At 33.1% G+C, this 18,079-nt stretch overlaps 4 protein-coding genes across 6 annotated transcripts in view; 1 reads left to right on the top strand and 3 right to left on the bottom strand.

The window, feature by feature from the left end:
- Nucleotides 1-1,896, top strand: part of LOC108685206 (G-protein coupled receptor moody) — a 10,534-nt gene extending 8,638 nt beyond the window's left edge. For 2 of the 3 annotated variants that reach the window (XM_018189896.1, XM_018189901.1), the window contains exons 6-9: nt 62-215; nt 310-509; nt 759-962; nt 1,717-1,896. In XM_018189896.1, the coding sequence (XP_018045385.1) occupies nt 62-215; nt 310-509; nt 759-962; nt 1,717-1,808 (650 nt within the window). In that variant the 3' untranslated portion in view covers nt 1,809-1,896. Of the gene's footprint in view, nt 1-61; nt 216-309; nt 510-758; nt 1,044-1,716 lie in introns of all 3 variants that reach the window. The other variant, XM_018189907.1, reaches the window with a different exon arrangement.
- Nucleotides 1,897-2,497: 601 nt separating this feature from the next.
- Nucleotides 2,498-4,814, bottom strand: LOC108685413 (phosphotriesterase-related protein). Its single transcript, XM_018190193.1, has 7 exons — nt 4,632-4,814; nt 4,279-4,438; nt 3,887-4,077; nt 3,619-3,777; nt 3,271-3,435; nt 2,949-3,169; nt 2,498-2,841 (listed from the first exon to the last, which is right to left on the bottom strand). Exons 1-7 carry the CDS (start codon nt 4,663-4,665, stop codon nt 2,707-2,709), a joined length of 1,065 nt encoding a protein of 354 aa, XP_018045682.1. The 5' UTR covers nt 4,666-4,814; the 3' UTR covers nt 2,498-2,706.
- An 849-nt stretch (nt 4,815-5,663) lies between these two features.
- LOC108685604 (ras-related protein Rab-32-like) lies at nt 5,664-8,676 on the bottom strand. Its single transcript, XM_018190476.1, has 6 exons — nt 8,366-8,676; nt 7,982-8,014; nt 7,581-7,677; nt 7,372-7,428; nt 6,555-6,796; nt 5,664-5,996 (listed from the first exon to the last, which is right to left on the bottom strand). Exons 1-6 carry the CDS (start codon nt 8,493-8,495, stop codon nt 5,872-5,874), a joined length of 684 nt encoding a protein of 227 aa, XP_018045965.1. The 5' UTR covers nt 8,496-8,676; the 3' UTR covers nt 5,664-5,871.
- A 938-nt stretch (nt 8,677-9,614) lies between these two features.
- On the bottom strand, nt 9,615-16,153 carry LOC108686764 (cell division cycle protein 27 homolog). Its single transcript, XM_018192221.1, has 13 exons — nt 15,960-16,153; nt 14,854-14,929; nt 14,582-14,729; nt 14,128-14,511; nt 13,728-14,049; nt 13,479-13,667; nt 13,023-13,269; nt 12,749-12,929; nt 12,149-12,374; nt 11,923-12,050; nt 11,506-11,827; nt 11,271-11,418; nt 9,615-11,042 (listed from the first exon to the last, which is right to left on the bottom strand). Exons 1-13 carry the CDS (start codon nt 15,981-15,983, stop codon nt 10,915-10,917), a joined length of 2,523 nt encoding a protein of 840 aa, XP_018047710.1. The 5' UTR covers nt 15,984-16,153; the 3' UTR covers nt 9,615-10,914.
- Between the last annotated feature and the right edge of the window lie 1,926 nt (nt 16,154-18,079).

The raw sequence follows: 18,079 nt of genomic DNA, 5'->3' as shown, positions 1-18,079 counted from the left end.
TATATATATAATATTTGTTTAATGTTTTTGCTTTATTCATCACTCATTTGTACTCCATCAGGTAAATTCGATTACGATCCCAATCTGGAGACCTGCTCCATCGTCAAAGATCGTCGTGGTTATACTTCCAAGACATTCCTTTTTGTTATGGGATTTCTGATACCCTGCTTAGTGATCGTTGGCTGTTACGCTAAGATATTTTGGGTGGTGCACAAGTAATTTGATAATATTTCCGATATTTACCACATTTACAATATGATCTTTACTGTTGCCTTGATTATATTAATTAAAATTTAATCACCATTACAGATCAGAATCGCGATTGCGAAAACATGCTGGATCGACGATAAAGTCACCTCATACGCCCGGAAGGGATATCAGGGAACTCAAACAGAAGCGCAGTGAATGGAGGCTCACAAAGATGGTACTGGTAATCTTTCTCAGCTTCCTCGCGTGCTACTTACCGATCACCATTGTTAAGGTGGCCGATGCGGAAGTCAGATGTCCCGGTAAGAATTATTATTTATTGCACATCTTTTCCGAAATGAAATAACATTTCACATTCTCATCTTCATTTATCACAGCATTACCTATACGCTCAATTTTTCATTTCTATTTTCTTTTCATCCTCTTGAAAATTACAACTTATGCAATTATTATTATTTTAAATAATAAATTCGTTATAATAAAAGAAATTCATAGAAATAGTATCATCATTTTAGATTACTATTTAGCATCGTTCCGTCAAACTGTTTCAGAGTGTCACATTCTGGGATATTTGCTATTGTACTTCGCTTCATGCGTGAATCCAATCATCTACGTAATCATGAACAAGCAATACAGGCAAGCGTATGCCGGTGTGATTGGCTGCAAGTGGATAAGGGCGACCTTAACGCCGTACGGCAGCAGTGTGCCGGGTGGTGCCGGCGGTCTTCAGGCCCATCAGCATGACTACGCCCAAGGTAACTTCGAGCAACGACACGCGGTAACACTCACCAAGCTCTGACCGAGCGCGCGAGCCTAAGCGACCACTCGCTCACTTTGTAAGTCAAGGGCACCACAAGTTTGCTGCTTTCTGTTTTGATCGTCACTTTGGTACCGCTGATCAGTCTGTGTGTATATTTATGTGTGCTAACGTCAATTAATCGCAATCCCTAATTACTAATTTTCTTCTACGCTCTGCATGTTCTTAACTCTACTTTTCATAAAATCGATACAAATAGGCGATGTCAAATTGTCGCAATCGTCCGAATGCTTCTGCACCTTCGATCATCATTATAATATAATTAATCATTAATAATGTGCTAACACACAAAAACACCTCAAGTTTTTTTATCGCAATTCGAATTTATTATTGACTCAGTTTGACTAAATGTAATTCTAATCTTCACCGCTAATTTTTTAATTAATTAAAATTAAATTATATTAATATCTATAGAATAATTATGGAATTTAATTCAAAATTTAGAGGAAAGAGTATTTTATCCTTTTATGACTTTCATGAGTTATAAAAAAATATTATATAAATGTTATATAAAACAGCTTTGTTTAATTTCATTAGTCTCTAAATAACATATACATATTATGTTATATAAAATATAGTAACTATTTAAAAATAATTTGCTTTATTATCGTTTCTCTGTACTTGTATTTGTGTATTCTATGCAACTGCGAATATTGTCATTGAAATGTAATTGTAATTTATTTCTCTGTTAGATTACTCGAAGGATTTCAGCAAAACGATGGTATCGACGGTCTCTATCGCTATGAATCCCGTGAGAAGTTCACAATTCCAGGAGGAACTGTGAGGTGGACTTCGAGAAAATGACAAAAGACGTTTCCCGTTACAAAAAGAAGGGAGAAGAAACGGAAGATGAGAAGAAAAAGAAAGAAAAAGAAAGATTGTTATTGATAACCATGCAAATAGTTATCAAGTTAGTTTGCATAATTTTTTTACCTCATCTAATATAATATAAGAAAATAAAATAATTCATAAATTATTTCGTTAAAGAGTGAAATAATACGAATGTCGAATATATTGCGTTTTTAATTTTTGAGACATTCGCGGAAGAGTCAAAAAGTTATACTTTCTGCTGGATAATGACTTTTACCAAAGATTGTCATGTGTCATTGTATTTTATAATAAAATATAAACTTTGCATTGTCTTTTATTTACATGATTATTAATTTAATAATTTTAAGCGAAAATTATGATAAACAGACAGACTATTGTAATAATAGTTTACGTTAGATTAAAATTATTTATAAAAATTCGTTGTATTTTTTCATGTTATATTTCGTGTAGGAAGATACAATCTGTTCTCTAGGAAGATTATAAATTTTACAATTAATATTAATAAACCATTAAGCTATTTTTAATAAACAATTTTTTTCCTTTACAGAATTTAATATTGTTTTCTTATTTCAAAAGTAATATAATTTAAAAAATCAAGTTTTTTAGAAAAGAAAAAACTATTTTTTAACTTAGCAAAAAATCATTGTTTAATATTTCAAAGAATCTTATTCTATCTTGATATACAGATGATTCGCATTTTCATTATTCGAATAGAACAGCATTTTAGCATTGTTTATTGTTAATTACACTTAAAATAAAAATTAATTATGAAATAATTAATGTATTCTATTAATTTACAGTTATTTGTAAAAATATCACTTTATAATTGAGCACAATTTCGCAGGATCTGTTTATTGCCGAGTAAGCCACTTCTTAGGATTCTCAACTGTTATCAGTTCAATTTCTTCCGTCGTGAAACCCTTATTTATCATGATTGGCACAACATTATTAGCGATATGAGAGTATCCGTGTCCGCCAAAATGTATCTTAAAAGTTAACAAAATGTTTTCAAATGTCTAGTCGCTGGGGCTCAAGAAAACATAAATTTATATTATTATATGAAAAAACAGAAAATATTAGAGAGATCGCGTACCAGGCGATGTTTTGTGTGTATATCGTGACTCATGAGAACTCGGTCCAGTTTTTTCTCTTTCTTCAGCAGCGCAATACGTTTGACACGCTGTGCATCTGACAGAAAATCGACCAATGGATTCAGCTGATAGAAAGAGCATTCGGTGCCGAACAGATCGAATTGGATATAACATTTGGTAGCATCAGCGAATTCCATGAGCTGCTCCTTTTTTATTAACGTACCTATCAAATTAATTTGATTAATCGCAGTGATACAATCAAATGGATATTTAAATTAAAAGTTAAAAATAAGAAAAAAAAGAAAAAAATTGTAACTCTCTTACGATCAACGTGAGACATAATAGCTCTGCTCATATCTCCACCCGCTTCTTGATAGATCCTCATTATTTCCATGGGCGCAGATGCATTCCTTCCAGGATGAAAGCTCACGGAGCAACGTAATTGAGCTTGGACCTCAGCAGTTGCACAAATGGCACGTTTTTCAAAGTCTAATATAGAAATAATTTTTATAATATTTTAGTGCATTTTATATATGCATGTATTTTAATATAATAATATATGTAATATTTTAATACAAGTTTTGCTGAAAGTAGAATGATTCGTAAATAATTGATGTAGTAATAATTGTGAAAAACATTCGATAACTTGTTTAAATACAATTGCGTGTATACCTTCGATCGGCCAAGTACTGCCAACTTCTCCGATAAATCCTGCTTTTACTTCGGGATATTCCAAGCAACCTTCTTCCAACTCTTTGCACATTAGATTGTACATTTCTTCTTTGGTCATATTAAGAGTCGATGCGTTTTGTGTATTGGCGAGGTAATGGCCTGTTTAAATTGAGAAAATTTATAATAAATAATATAACAATATATTATTATGTGATTCTAAATTAATTTTATTAAATAAAATAATATTATTACACATATCATACTATACCGGTTCCCGCAATCACGTTAACTCCCAAGGACTGGCTGATGTTCTTCATTAAAAAAATATCACGTTTCAAACCGTGGCTACTATTATCTACGATAGTTCCGCCACCGGCCTCTTTAAATAATTCTACGTCCTTATAGACAGCTTTTGCCGTGTCATCACCGTAAAATTCCAAGTTATATAAGCTGCTATATCTGATGTAAAACAGTTAAATCCATATTTATTATCTTTAACATAATTTTTATTAATTTAATTATTTATTTCTTGTATGAACATTTTATACGAAACGGACTATGAGTAATGTGATATTTTCGGATCTAAAGCGGGACTATTTTATTTTATTAAACGAAGGGAGAGTAGATAATTTGAAAGTAAGGTATTTCGATTAGACTTACGGATACTGTCGAACGTATCCGACATCTTGGAGAGATAAGCTGCCGGCAGGGAAACGTTTAAGATGTTTCGGCGGTGGTACGTAAAATTTGCGAAAATCAAGAGCCAGATGTTCATGTGTTAGCGTTTTCCCAAGCTCGGATAACCGTTTACTTCCTAGCACTGTATCGGAAAATATAACAACAAACTTAAGTTCCACTATCCAAATCTAACACAATAAAAATAAAAAAAGAAATTATTTTTTTCTTAAGTATTTAATTTCGTTATTCCACTTCTTAATTTTCCTTACTTAAAATATAATTTACTTCCTTATCTATAATTTACTTATCTTCTTTCTTGCTTAATGTGCGCTTACCCGTATTTACACCATCCAGAAAGTTGTCAGTCATTATTATTCTTTATTTCCGTTATGAATAAAGACAGAATTTAATCTCTATATTCTGCACTTCACGAATTGAAAAAAATACAATTAAACGCGCATTCTAAACTTCCATAAACTTAGAATCGGTCGCTTAATGGCATACATTGATCTCTACGAGCTACGATGCAACACTGTATAACTTATAACTATTGCGACGTATTATACTTTCCTTCAAATCGACCTAACTCAACCTGAAAACGGTCATTATCTCTATGCGATCGGCGCTATTCTTAAATACTTAAATGTCTCTGTACTCTTAAATGCCTGATAAAATAGTATCAAAGTTACAGCGAGTAGAATTAACTTACTAAAATGTGTGTTTGTATGTAAGCTTATGCGTTATCATAATTTACAAGCAAAAATAACAATATTTGCAAAATGTCTTTCATGTTTATTGCATCTGACATTCTAAATGCCAGTAATAAAGAACAAATTAGAAAATCATTTATTTTTTGCTTTTAGCAAATAAAAACTATGTTTCAAATTAATTTAAGCAAAAAAAATTACACTTTATTGTTAATTTTAAATTATTCAAAGTTTATTATAAACGTGACATGTCAATTTATAAACAGAACATTATTAATTATATTAGCATGGTTGCAAATGTAAATGATATAACGGAATCTTCCATTTATTTTTTCGGTTGCTTTTAAATATTAATATTTCAGAGAATTAATTTAGATTTAATTAAAAGAACAATCCCATGATAAGTTTCATTGCAATTATTTTTTATCTACTATTTATTATATATGTAAATTTATAAGAGGACATTATTATAGCATGGCGGATAAATGATAATAGCATCTTTTATTTTCATGGAATTTCGCAGAATTTGAAAAATTTTTTATTTAATTAAAAATTACTTTTTCGATTTTAAATAAAAAAGGATAATTATTAATAAGTTCATCATGTTATTTTCTGTAATTTATTTACGTAAATTTATAAAGAGGACATTGTAACGCGCGGCCAACAAATGATAATAGCAATGGTTATCATATAAAGCAAATGTGACTATGACAATATGTATAAATCTTTCAATGATACACTTTCATAGCTTCGTTTTATCATCATATTACCACCGTGTTTGATGATCTCGCAATTATCTGTTCATGACGTTGATTTATGTGTATTCTCAATAATTCTAAAATGATGGTCCATACATGTAAATATCGCTCTATTTGCAGCATATAGATTTTTCGCGACTGAATGTGCTTTCGTGCCGTAATTGAATTGAGTCTCGTATACCATTGTCGAATCTTGAGCTTAGCACCTTGTCCACCAAATAGCGTATCGCTGTTTCTGCAAAGAAGGATATTGAATTAAGAATGTTTTTCGATTAAAATAAAAAAAATACCGAAATGTACAAATTATATATTGTATTAAAGGGCCATTTAAGAAAAGTGATGTATCTTGCGGAAACATTGGGAATGTAGAAGAAATATATCAAAAATAATCTAAAAGTCTAAAAAATCAAGACATCAAAATATTTCGATAATCAATCAAAAATTATTAGTATTTAAATATGATAAATATAATGAGATAAATGTGCTCGTTATTTAAGGCTAGAATTTAGTCTCCTCCAACATCCCTTTTTAATTAGTAATAGCATACAAATTTTTTTATAGAAGTAAAACAATAATGTGTAAGCTCTTGCAATTATAATTATTCTGTCTTTTGTATCTATATTTCTTTTAATATTATTAACAATTAAAAACATTAATGATAATACTAATAATTACTAATAATTACTTTTCAAACATTAATAGATGTTTATGCAATAAGTAAGATAACAACTTTTTTAAGGATATAAAAATATACGAGAAAATTACGCAGAGGATAAGCTGATCGTCCACCTACCAACATTGGTGTTGTTTTTCGCGGAAGTCGCGTACCAAGCGTGTATCTTGTTCTCTCTGCAGAACTTAGAGATCTGCTCGTCGGTCACGGCGACTGATATGTCGCACTTATTCGCCAGGAGTACGACTGGTATACCCGAGCCATCTGGCAGTGCGACCTTCTCCCTGAGATCGTTTAGCCACTTCTTCATCGACTGGAAGGTCGCCGCTCGTGAGATGTCAAATACGAGAGCCGCGGCTACCCTACATATACGTCAAATCAATGAACGAGATTGACAAAAAAAAAATTAAATTATTACAAATAAAAAATACAGTTGAGATTTTTCAGATTCAGTCAAATATAAAACATCTAATCTTAATTACTTCGATGAGTCATACACTGTTAGATATGAAAAGAACAATGACAACCAAATCTCTTGAGTTAAACAACATTTTATTTTTAACTTCTATGTATGTGAAATGTAAGTCAATTCATTTCTATGATTTCAAAATATAAACAACATCCTTGTAATTAACGTATGCCATAATAAATTAAATTTAAGTCAAATTTAATATATTTTTTTGAGTTAAATTGTTTATTTCATTGTTTTACTTAAAACGACTTATTTGAATAGCAATGATAACCTATAGAAATGATTAAAAATAACTCAAACTGGATATAATTTGACGTTATAATATAAAAAAACAGTGTACCTTTTAATTGGAGCCAAGTACGTCTATTTATGATAATAAATGTATTTAATACAAAAGAAACAAACTAAAAGAAACAAACTAAATATCCAAGCGAATAATAAAAGATATATTAAAGTCATATTTACGCGTATTTATAATAGACCCTTGTCATGTATCCAAATCTCTCGTGACCAGCGATGTCCCTAAAATTAATCCAAAAATTAATTATTTAAATCGTCTTTATAATTATATATTTTGCGGGATTAAGAATAATTTCGAGGGGTCGCAAAATACATGCGGGAGCCCTTGAAGACAATAAAATAGCAAACAATATAAATTATACGTCTACAAGTACCATAGCTGTAAGTTTATTTTAGTTTGCGGATCCCAATCGAGCGTTTTTATCGCAAAATCGGCGCCTATGGTAATCTTGTAATTCGAGGAGAACTTTCCTGGAAAAGACAGTTTCGAGAGTGTGCGCCGGTGACGTTCGGATTAATAGTGTCGTATCGCAGCTGCAGTGTTTGACGCACGTAACGTTAAGACGGATAAGCCGGCTTGCGCGCATTTCTCTTTCCCTTTTCTAAATGTACGTTCCCGCAATACCTATCCTCTCACGATATGCAATCCTCGATTGTGATTGCGATTAAACGCATGTTACGTTTAAACTTTTCGGAAATTTCTTGCGAAACGATTCTGGGCAAGAATTGTTAATTAGTTTCGATAATGGGCAAGAGACAAATTGCGACAAATTACCTTCCGTATATCTTCTGACCAGCGCAGTTTTGCCTAAAATAAATAATTTCTGTAAAAATCTAAATGGGAAAACTATTAAAATAAAGCTTGCGTTAAATTCTGTGAGAGAACTAGAATTTAAAGGTACCAAAAAGGATTAGCACCAATTATATAGAAAATTAGATCCGGTGAAATAAACTAGTTTTCAAATATAATGTAGCTTATATAACGTAGTGAACGAAAAATATAACAGACACGAGATTCAATAATAAAGTAGTTTTTGAGCTATCAATTTGTTTTATAAGTTTTATATTTTTAATACATCTTTTGATATAAAAAATTGTATTTCAAATTTATATTTCAAATAATGTAAGTTTATCAATTGTGCATTTCGCCGTGACTCACCGACACCGTAATCGCCAATGACGAGGAACTTGAAGAGGTGTTCCTTGTGGCCGAAGTTGGACAGGACGACATCAGAGTCCCTCCTAGACTCTCGTGGAGTCATGCTCGCCATGTGATCCGTTCGTTTCATCGATTCGATTGCTTCAACAACACACTTTGCAAACCACTGTCGGATTCTTGTCAACGGTAATAAACGATAACAGAAGAAGACGAAAGAGACGGACGACCCCGCGGGTCGCGTCCACCGTCTCGCTCCCCTCTTAGGCAGTAGTTCGTATCAGCAATCATTTTCTCTGTTATCTCACCTCACCGTAAACACGCTGCCGTCTTTCTTATGATTTTTATATACGCTACAAATTTTTCATTAAATTTTTTTAAAATCTTTTCGCCACGCAAAAAATCAATGTTAAATGTATTGGACAAATAGGTGAGGAGTGAAGTCGTCAAGATAGTTTCGTAAAAAGTGCAGGCCTTTATTTTGCGCATACACCTCTTTGTAACGAGTAACACGGCAGCGATTGTTGGCTTCGATCGAACCTTCTCGGTTTCTGTATGGCGGTGGCTGGGTAAAGGCGAGCCAGACATCATCACATACATTTACACGCGCGTATTGGTTTTCCTAAACTCTTTGGAAGATAGTTATGACTCCATTTCCGCTCGGCAATTAAACGTATGTGAATCAAACAATAAATAACGATTAGACGTCGTTAATAAATAACGAGATTAGATGTAATATCGGACATATGCAAAGAGATCTCCACCCTCGCTCCCATTTTGTTCCCTGTCAAAAACGCAGGGATGAATGTGGAACGCGAAGGAGATACGAAAAAGAGATAAATATAAATAAATAAATTGAAAAGGGACAAAGACATACACACAGTGTGAATACTAACTCTAAGATTGTAAGGGATGATTCCTCACACAAATTTAAGGCAAAAACTGCATATGCCCGAAATAGTAGTTTGATTAGTTCCAAAATCAAAGATACAAGGTATCAAAGTTGAAGGCAAAGATTCTTTTTCAAAAATTTCCAAAATTATTCAGAGTATTTTGATGAAATTTTGAACATGTGAAAATATATGTTATATGAAATTTCCATCTTAAATTTACCTGAGAAATCACCCTTTAAAATCGTGTAGAGTTCATCCCGTATAAAGGAGCGGAAGAAACAGGATACGCGTATCTGCGTGCATCACATAGACGTATTTTTTAGTCGACGATTTGTGTACAACTTATTTCTTTTTTTCCGTGTGACGTCTTTCGTTTAATTACGTGTACAATATAAAATGTTACAGTCACGCGCGACGGATGCCAGCGCACTTAGGATCACAACTCAATTCGTTTAAAATTAAAAATAAACGTATATTATTTATATATACGCCGTTCCTCCTAATGCAATACGTTGCGATCTCTGTTCCAGCAAATTCGACGATATTCGAGGAGTAACGACACAATTTGCATTGTACACTTAATATCGATACGAAGACCGACGCCGTAAACATCATAAATTCTGTCCAGCACTATTAAGAATATAATCCGACGAGTATTTCTATATATATATAGACATTTGCGAGGCGAGTTATGCTAAATTCCGGATATCAGGTCGAGATCGAAAAACCGAATGTAATCGCGCGATTACTGAACCACCGAAATCGCAGTCGCGGTGTTTCGGACTCGTATGTTCGATCAATCGAGGGGATCTTCATGACGAGAATTGCACGATCGTCTAGCGGCCGCTCTGACGCCGAGCAGCCAACGATACCTTCACAATCACTAAATCAACAATGATAATCATACAAATAATAATGGTAATGATAGCGCTAATAATAATAGTAATCATAGCGGTAAATACACAGTAATAATAATTTACATTTACACAAGACTCTTCTTCCTTATTCGCGAACAATTAATCATATTACTAACTATATATGACATGCTTACGGTTATATTCGTTCACCTTATCGCAATGTGATACAGTCTCTATTCAACCGTAAATCTTTAATATCTCGTCGCGAATTAAATCGATCCTTCTCCTTCCTTTTTTATTATAATCAAGCCTGATTAAAGCCAAACTCTTTACGAGTTCTCGTCTCTGAATCACGTTTGACTTAAAGTGACTTATTCGCGAAACGGGACGAGGTACAAGAAAGAGAGAGATTAAGAGCGCATGAAAAAATAGAAAAGATAATCAAACAATCGTAAAAAAATATACAGAGGCGAACGCGTAATATACAGTCGATGGATACGACATGCGAGTCTTCTATTTTTGCGAAAACATCGCATCCGTGTATATATAAGAATTCCCGAATTCGTGCAAAATAAAAGGAAAATTTGATGATGCAGAAAAATAATATAATTCTTTTTAACCGAATTATATGTATCGTATGGAATAGTTTGCAAAGATGTCGACAACCGTTCAATTTAAATCAATGATCGCGCATCAGTGACTCCGACTAAGCAAAGCGAGATTGGCGAAAAATGATTTGGATGACTGATAATGAGGGTGGTAACGCTCCATCTCTTTTTCACGGAAGTCTTCCTGCATATTTTCATAAACTATCGTCGCTGTCATCGGCATGAGGTTCGACCGAGACATTTCCGGCAAGTGGCGCGGCACTTCCTTCTCTACTAGTTTCAATATCCTGTTCCATTGAGTTACTTTGTGCTTGCTGTTCATCTATAAGAATAAAATAATTTTGAGAAATTGGAAATTAATTATATAAATCATTATATTTTATTTATAAATCATTATATTAATAATATATATTTGTGTGATAAAAATATTACGAACCCTCCTTCCCATTTTACTTATATAAAATAGCAAATAATATTTTTAACATAAATGATCTTAAGGTTTTAAATAATTAAAATTTCGTAGCTCTCACTATATCTGATAACTACATACCTGATTGTGTCGGCGGAGAGTCATCATCTCCTTGACCTGGACTCAATATAGCCTCCTTAATTTGACTATTAACACCTTTTGGATCTAAATCTGTTGCCCAACTAAAGTACATTAACGCAAGATGGGTATTGCCTAATTTTTTATGCACCTATTGCAAATATAAAAGTATATTTATATAAGAGAAATTAAAAACATCAAAATAAAAAAAAATCTGTTCGATTAACTGATCTCTTACTTTTCCTATCGAATAATAGACTAGAGATTCTTTGGGTATAATATTCTTTAGCTCCTCGAATTCTCTTAGAGCTTCCATATGTCGACCAATAGAGAAGTTAATGCTCGCACGATGGAATTTACATAAAGTATTATCCGGATCATTCATTAGTGCAGTGTTCAAAGTTTTCAACGCCTGATCGGTTTTCTTCAGGGCGTGTTGCACGACACCTATATGACACATCAACGCAGAATTCTGCGGGTTTATTTGTAAGGCCCGTTTGAAATGTAATTCTGCTAAACTGTATTGTTCCTGTTTCGAAAATATCGTTCCTAATCCGAACCTTTAATGACATGGAAAAATGTTTTACATACGAATTCAGATGGCAATAAAAAAATATGAAACATTATGATAGTAACGAAATTTTTTAGTATTTACCATGCATTATAATGTCTGGGATCGAGTCTGATGGCGTTACGAAAAGCAGTAATCGCTTTATCTAATTCCTCAGTCAAAACGTATTCATGCCCTAGTAATGTATAGGCGTATGGAAAATTAGGATCCACCTAATAAGTAATCAGAGAATGAGAATATATTACTTTCAATAGAATAAGTCGTATATGCAATGTTAGCATTTACACCACGATTAAGATTGACGCATTACCTGAATAGCTCTTTGGAAAAATTTGATCGCAGTTTCATGTTCTGTTTGCGCCGAGAAGAGATTGCCCGTGGCGCACCATGCCGCCGCCGAATTACGGTCTTGGGAAACTAAATCTTGAGCAAGCGTAGATAACTGTACTTCCGCGTGTAGATGCCACAGAACAGTGCTATAAATCTCCATCAATTCTGTCCTCTGTGGCTCTAACTGTCGTACTTCAGCAAAATAACTTTGCACGAAAAAAATGAAGCAAACAGAATTAAAAAAAAAAAGAGAATTAAAGAGAAATACAAGATTTGTTCTCATCACATGCGATATATTCCAACATGCTCCTACCATAGCTCTTATTCAAACACACTCGAGTAGGAACTATGGAGCATGTTGGAGTATGTCAGAGCATGCGACGCGAACCTATAATGTATCAGAAAAATACCCTTAAATGTATCGGAAAAGAAATCTGTTATTGTAATTGAACTTCTAACGTTTCGTTTTTTTCATTTTTTCGCTCTAAAGTTTGAACGTACGTCTATTTCATTATACATGGAAAAAAGTGCCAAAATCAATATATTTTTTTAATAGCAATAATTAATATAAATTTATTACCTAGCAGCCTTTTTATAATCCATCATTTCAAAATGTGCACGAGCTAGCATAGAAAGTACCCAGCCCGTATTGTAGTGTCGTGACGGCAGTATACTTAGTATATGAGCCGCATGCGTACATTTGAACTGACTCAAGTGCTGATACGCCATTCCTAATTCTCGTAACAAAGACATCAATCCCTCTGAAAAATTACAGACAAAAACATTTTAAATTATGCTACAGAAAAATATCAAATATATTATAAAAATAAATTAATTAAATATAATTAACATACCTGCTGATTGCTTTTGTAATGTTATACCAGAGTGAATATTATTATTTTGGGCGTTAAGAGCGTTTGCATTAGCCACAGCTTTCTCAGATGTGATTGTTTCGCTTTTCTCCTTTTCGTTCCTATTCCTCTCGTTTAACTCATTAAAGTTGGTTTTGTTTAAATTCGCCTTGGCTAGTCTCGCTTTCGTTTTCCGAGACGGAGACTTTGGAGTTGCAAATTTATTCCTATTAGGTGACTTATTATTTTCCTGAAATATATATGTGTCATATCAAATCGACAGTAATCGATAGAATGTGTAATAGACACCGATAGAGAATGTAAAAAAAAAGATAAATGAATTAATCAAGATGAATGTCTAATAATATTTTTTGTGTAAATTTTACAATTTCTAGTTCAGAAGTAGAAGAAATAAACAAATTGTACCAAATTGTAACAAATTGAACAAAAAAATTGTACCTTTACAGAATTATGGCTGAAAAGACGTGACGATCGTCTAACATTGGTGCCCTGAAATGTCGGTGATGGAGGTGAAGTCGGATTAGCTGCTGTTACTGTCACAATATTGGCAGTATTGCTTGTATTACCCGATTGGGAAAATACTGATTTGCCTTGTTGCAACGGTGTTTCTTTTCTTGACATTAATTGCTGAAAGATGTAAAAAAATTAGTTACTATACGCATTACGTTACTGAAAGATTGCACTCACCCCTACATGAGCTCTTAGACTACTGACGCGTTTCGCCAAGCTCTTTTGGTCATTGGCTTCTGTGAGAGTCGTATGCGAAGGTGGAACTGTCTGCTCGGGTGTATTGTTCTCTAATGGTAAAATACCGAAGCTAGGCGTGAGTGGACTCATGGAATTACTGAACATACTGCGATAACGCGATAATTTCGTCCTCGGTGATATCGAAGAACAATTACTGTAGTGAATCGACGCATTTTGTGGTGACTCCTCTATAGAGGAACACAATCGCACCTGAGGTGCTTGACCGCAATTTATTAGCGTTGATGCTATCGTCACGGGAGTACTGTAATGCACAAAATAAAATGTTAAATATTAATAAACTATTAATTAAAAATAAAAATTATTATAATTATATATGTACCTGTTAGTGCCATTCAATATAGGTGTATTGTTGCCATTATTTCCAGGTACGATAAGATCTGGTTCAGTGACGTAGCTAAGCGTGGATACAGTACCATGGCACATAGCGAAAGAGTCTAATTTATCTAACTGAAAAACCTTAGCAGGATCCACCTTCTCGCCAACATTACAAAGTTCTTCAAACGAGTGCCAGAGGAAGGGATTTAATTTCAAAGCCAACTTATGGGCTTCATTACCTCTTGCAGTACGCATCATTTTATAATAAATCTTTGCTATTATTTGCAAAGAAAAGCATGCCTGTTCTCCAAATTGAGTTATTATTTCTTCCAAGTTTTTCAGTTGTTTGTAATATCCACCAATTATCGCGGCTTCTGCTTCCGCATATCTAAAAATTTTTAAAAGATCAACACATGTTCTCAATATACACAATAAAAAGAAAATGTCATGTTACTTACTTTTCCAAATCATAACAACATTTTGCTAGTAAAAATCTACATTGTGCCGAATTGGGTGCCTTCTGAGATAATAAGGCATAAGCTTGCCTAACCCGACCAGAACGATAGTAACATGTTGCCAAAAGAAATAAACTTTCCTCCGTGTCCACTACGATATTGATGTGATATGATATAATAATACATTAGTATGTATATAATTAGTATAAATATAATCAAATTTATTATAAAAATATGAGAATAATGTAATCAATAAACAAGGTAGATAATGCTACCTTCTGCACATAACCGTTCCGCCAGGAATATAGCATCTGGATAAGCATAATGATTCAAACAATGCCATATGGCCGCCTAAAATTGAAAAATTCAACATTTATCTTAATAACTGATTGTGCAATAATAATAAATAATTAATTAAATAAAAAAAATTAAAATATTTAGAAAAAAATATTTGTGTAATATATAAGATTTCTTCAGATTTCAATATAATGTTAGAGAGAAGTGTAATTTTTTACATTATTACATAAATGATGAAATATATTAATAGGTGCATCCAAAAGCACGATCACTCACTGAGCGCTCAGTGAGTTTTTGTATCTGATCTATATTTTAGTTCTAACGGAATATGTCAAGAGCTTATTGAGCATTCAGTGATTTTGGATGAACCCAATGTTACTTGATCTTTAAAATGCGTATTTAAAAGAATTATTTTAATTATCTATATATAATGTTATAAAATATATTCAATTAACATTCTTTGAATTGATAAGATGGCATACAACGTATACTGTATTACATTTAATTCTAGGTAATAGCATCTTATTATTTATCTGATACATGCACAATATTCAAATTTATTAATATAATTTGCAAACATAATGTAATAAGTTAATTTTTTTTAATAATCTGGAAGATCGCAATGAATATATATAAATTCTAGAAATGTTTTCTTTCTCATATTTAATTTTCAAGTAACCATCTACCAAAATTCTTAAGAATGGCATTTCTTAAAAATTTCATGATTATTTATAGCCAGGATCCTCCTTTGCTCTGCTCATTTTTCTATGATAAGGTAAACAGACTCAAAGTTGTATGTTTAGAGTATTATATCATTAAAGTCGAATAAATAACGAGAGCGAAAGAACTGTCTTTAAGAGACAATCCTGCCTTTAAGAGGCGACCATCGTGGAAATCATCCGACGCGATCAAAGCCGTCGAGGTACGAATGAACACGCCCGATCGGCGAGACGTCAACGTGTGGATGCGGCCCGATGTACAAAATCTCGCATGTCACAGCGGTGAGGAAGTTCAAGAAAAATTCAACACTTTTACTTTTCTCTCCTCCTCCTCCTCCTCCATCACTCTTTTTCTCTTCCATTACCTGCACTGGCTCCTGCACGATCATCGTTCACACTCCGCGAGCGTGATCATAAAAGAACGTCTGGCCCTCCGGGCGCGCCTCGGTGAGAATTTAACGGTGGAATATTTCGGAAGATCCGAAGACTCGGGGACGACCAATGGTGTGTGTATAAAAATTTCTCAGGAGTCCATCTTTACTTCGATTCTTTTGAAGTAAGCGACTGCTCACTCAGGTCGAAGGGCCGCCAACCTCGGCGCTGGAGGGATAGGAGTTTTACTGTTAAATTTCACGGCGATTGGCAATACATTTGTTAAACAGGTTCTATATTAGTTGCAAGTCGATTATAGGTTTGTTGCGACAGCCAATCTGAAGCTTGCATTTTGATATCAACGCTTCATATTGACTATCGATTTACAAGACCCGGCTTTACAGCAACAAGGATCACGTAGTTAAAGTTGAAGCTTGTTAATTTTGATCACGTGATTCTTTTTTATCGCTGAATGGAGGGTTGAGTGGTTTATAAAAACACCTTTATTTATTATATTAACTCTAGACCAGCGCGATGTTCGTTGCGTGCGACATGCAATATCCAATGAGCGAATAGCTTTACCGATGTTTTCATTCTAAAATTATATGCTCATTGGCTATCACGTGACTCGCACGCGACGAAAATCGCGCTATCTGCGGCCGGCATAACCAATCAGTAATCGGTAAAACACGAAAAATGGCAGCGAATCGTTTCTGATTGATTGTGTGATTACGTGATATGCGCCTCATGGGACTTCATGGGATTTCGATCGGAATTATTTCGTTTTTCTATAATTTCTTTAGAAAATACAAGAGAAATGTAGGGAATAATTAATTTATTTTGATTGAAACCCATTCGAAACAATTTTATAATACGCCCAGGAATATTGAAATACTAGAGAGACTGATGATAGCGCCTGACGGAACTGCCGGAAAGTTGTAGCGTCTTTAATCTATGCCTAGCAAGAATGGATTGAAATAAATTGAAATGGATTCAGATTTTCAGAAATATTGATTCACGGATGTTAAAATGAATGCTTTTTTTATTCATTTATAGGAATTGTATGAAGTATATCTCTATGCCTTTCAATCTAAAAATAATATTGGCTTTTTCTGTGCATTGTGAACTACTCAAAATTTTGAAAAGGAAATTCAGTTTTTCAATCGAATTGCATCCAATTGAATCCAATTAAATCTAAAAAAAGTATTTACTATTTAAAATACGCATTCGGATAGAAAAAAATTTCAATCCATTTTAATTCATTCTCATTTGCTAAGTATTTCGATCAATTACATAATTTTTATGTAATTAATTATAATTATATGGATGAGCCCAGTTTCACAACTGATGGTTAATTCTTAATCGAGGTTCAAACTCATTCATTATCATTCCAATTCTAGAATTGGGATAATTGAAAAGAGATAATGAATAAGTTCAACCTCGGTTAAGAGTTCATCAGAAACTGTGTATTCCACAATACATTTCTGGTAGGTTGAAATTCTTATTCTCTGTTCCCTGTGCGAAGCTCCTTAACCGTCAATGAAACTGCCTCACAAATCTTTTTAATGATACCTCATAATTCTTCATACGAAATATAAACGATTCCGTGTAAGAATGTTTAATTCACCTCCGATTGATTTTTTTCGGCTAAAAACATGATGTAAAAATGATTAATTAATTACAATTAATTGAATGACTCACAAATCTTTTCAATTGCATCTTTAAAACTCTTTATTTGAAATACAAATGTTTTTTGGAATAGTAGTTCTTCTAACCGGTGTACTTGTTCGGTCAAGTACATATGAATAGCCGCGTATGTTGTGTATCTACGATGTGTTCTAGGCATGTTCTCATTTTTGCGTTTAAAATGTAAATGTGGAAACGACGGAGGGCAATAAAAGATTAAAAATAGTGAATTAATATAAATTTCTACTAAAATTTCTACTTCTAAATTTAAAAAAACTAAATTTTTTTTAAATTCTCTAAAGCTAAAATTTTTTAAATGCTCAGCAGCCAATGAAATAAATATTCGTAGAATATCTAAAGATAAATTTAAGAAAGTTTTAAATATAAGGCCTAATTATGAATACGGATATAAGTGTCTAGAAAATAT

This window comes from Atta colombica, unplaced genomic scaffold, assembly GCF_001594045.1.
Source record: "Atta colombica isolate Treedump-2 unplaced genomic scaffold, Acol1.0 scaffold100, whole genome shotgun sequence".
NCBI classification, from domain to species: domain Eukaryota; kingdom Metazoa; phylum Arthropoda; class Insecta; order Hymenoptera; family Formicidae; genus Atta; species Atta colombica.
Note: the sequence above shows the minus strand (reverse complement) of the source record. Positions and strands in the feature narration are given on the sequence as shown.

Coding starts and splice junctions, on each gene's coding strand:
- LOC108686764 (XM_018192221.1), bottom strand. CDS start 15,983: ATGATCGTGCAGGAGCCAGTGCAG. Junction 12,930..13,022: donor ATTACAAAAGCAATCAGCAG/GTATGTTAATTA, acceptor GTAATTTTTCAG/AGGGATTGATGTCTTTGTTA. Junction 11,419..11,505: donor TCTATTATTCGATAGGAAAA/GTAAGAGATCAG, acceptor TATTTGCAATAG/GTGCATAAAAAATTAGGCAA.
- LOC108685604 (XM_018190476.1), bottom strand. CDS start 8,495: ATGAAACGAACGGATCACATGGCGAGCATGACTCCACGAGAGTCTAGG. Junction 6,797..7,371: donor AGGGTCTATTATAAATACGC/GTAAATATGACT, acceptor ACGTATATGTAG/GGTAGCCGCGGCTCTCGTAT. Junction 5,997..6,554: donor GAAAAACAACACCAATGTTG/GTAGGTGGACGA, acceptor CCTTCTTTGCAG/AAACAGCGATACGCTATTTG.
- LOC108685413 (XM_018190193.1), bottom strand. CDS start 4,665: ATGACTGACAACTTTCTGGATGGTGTAAATACGG. Junction 4,439..4,631: donor TCTGGATGGTGTAAATACGG/GTAAGCGCACAT, acceptor TTTCCGATACAG/TGCTAGGAAGTAAACGGTTA. Junction 3,778..3,886: donor TAACGTGATTGCGGGAACCG/GTATAGTATGAT, acceptor CAATTTAAACAG/GCCATTACCTCGCCAATACA.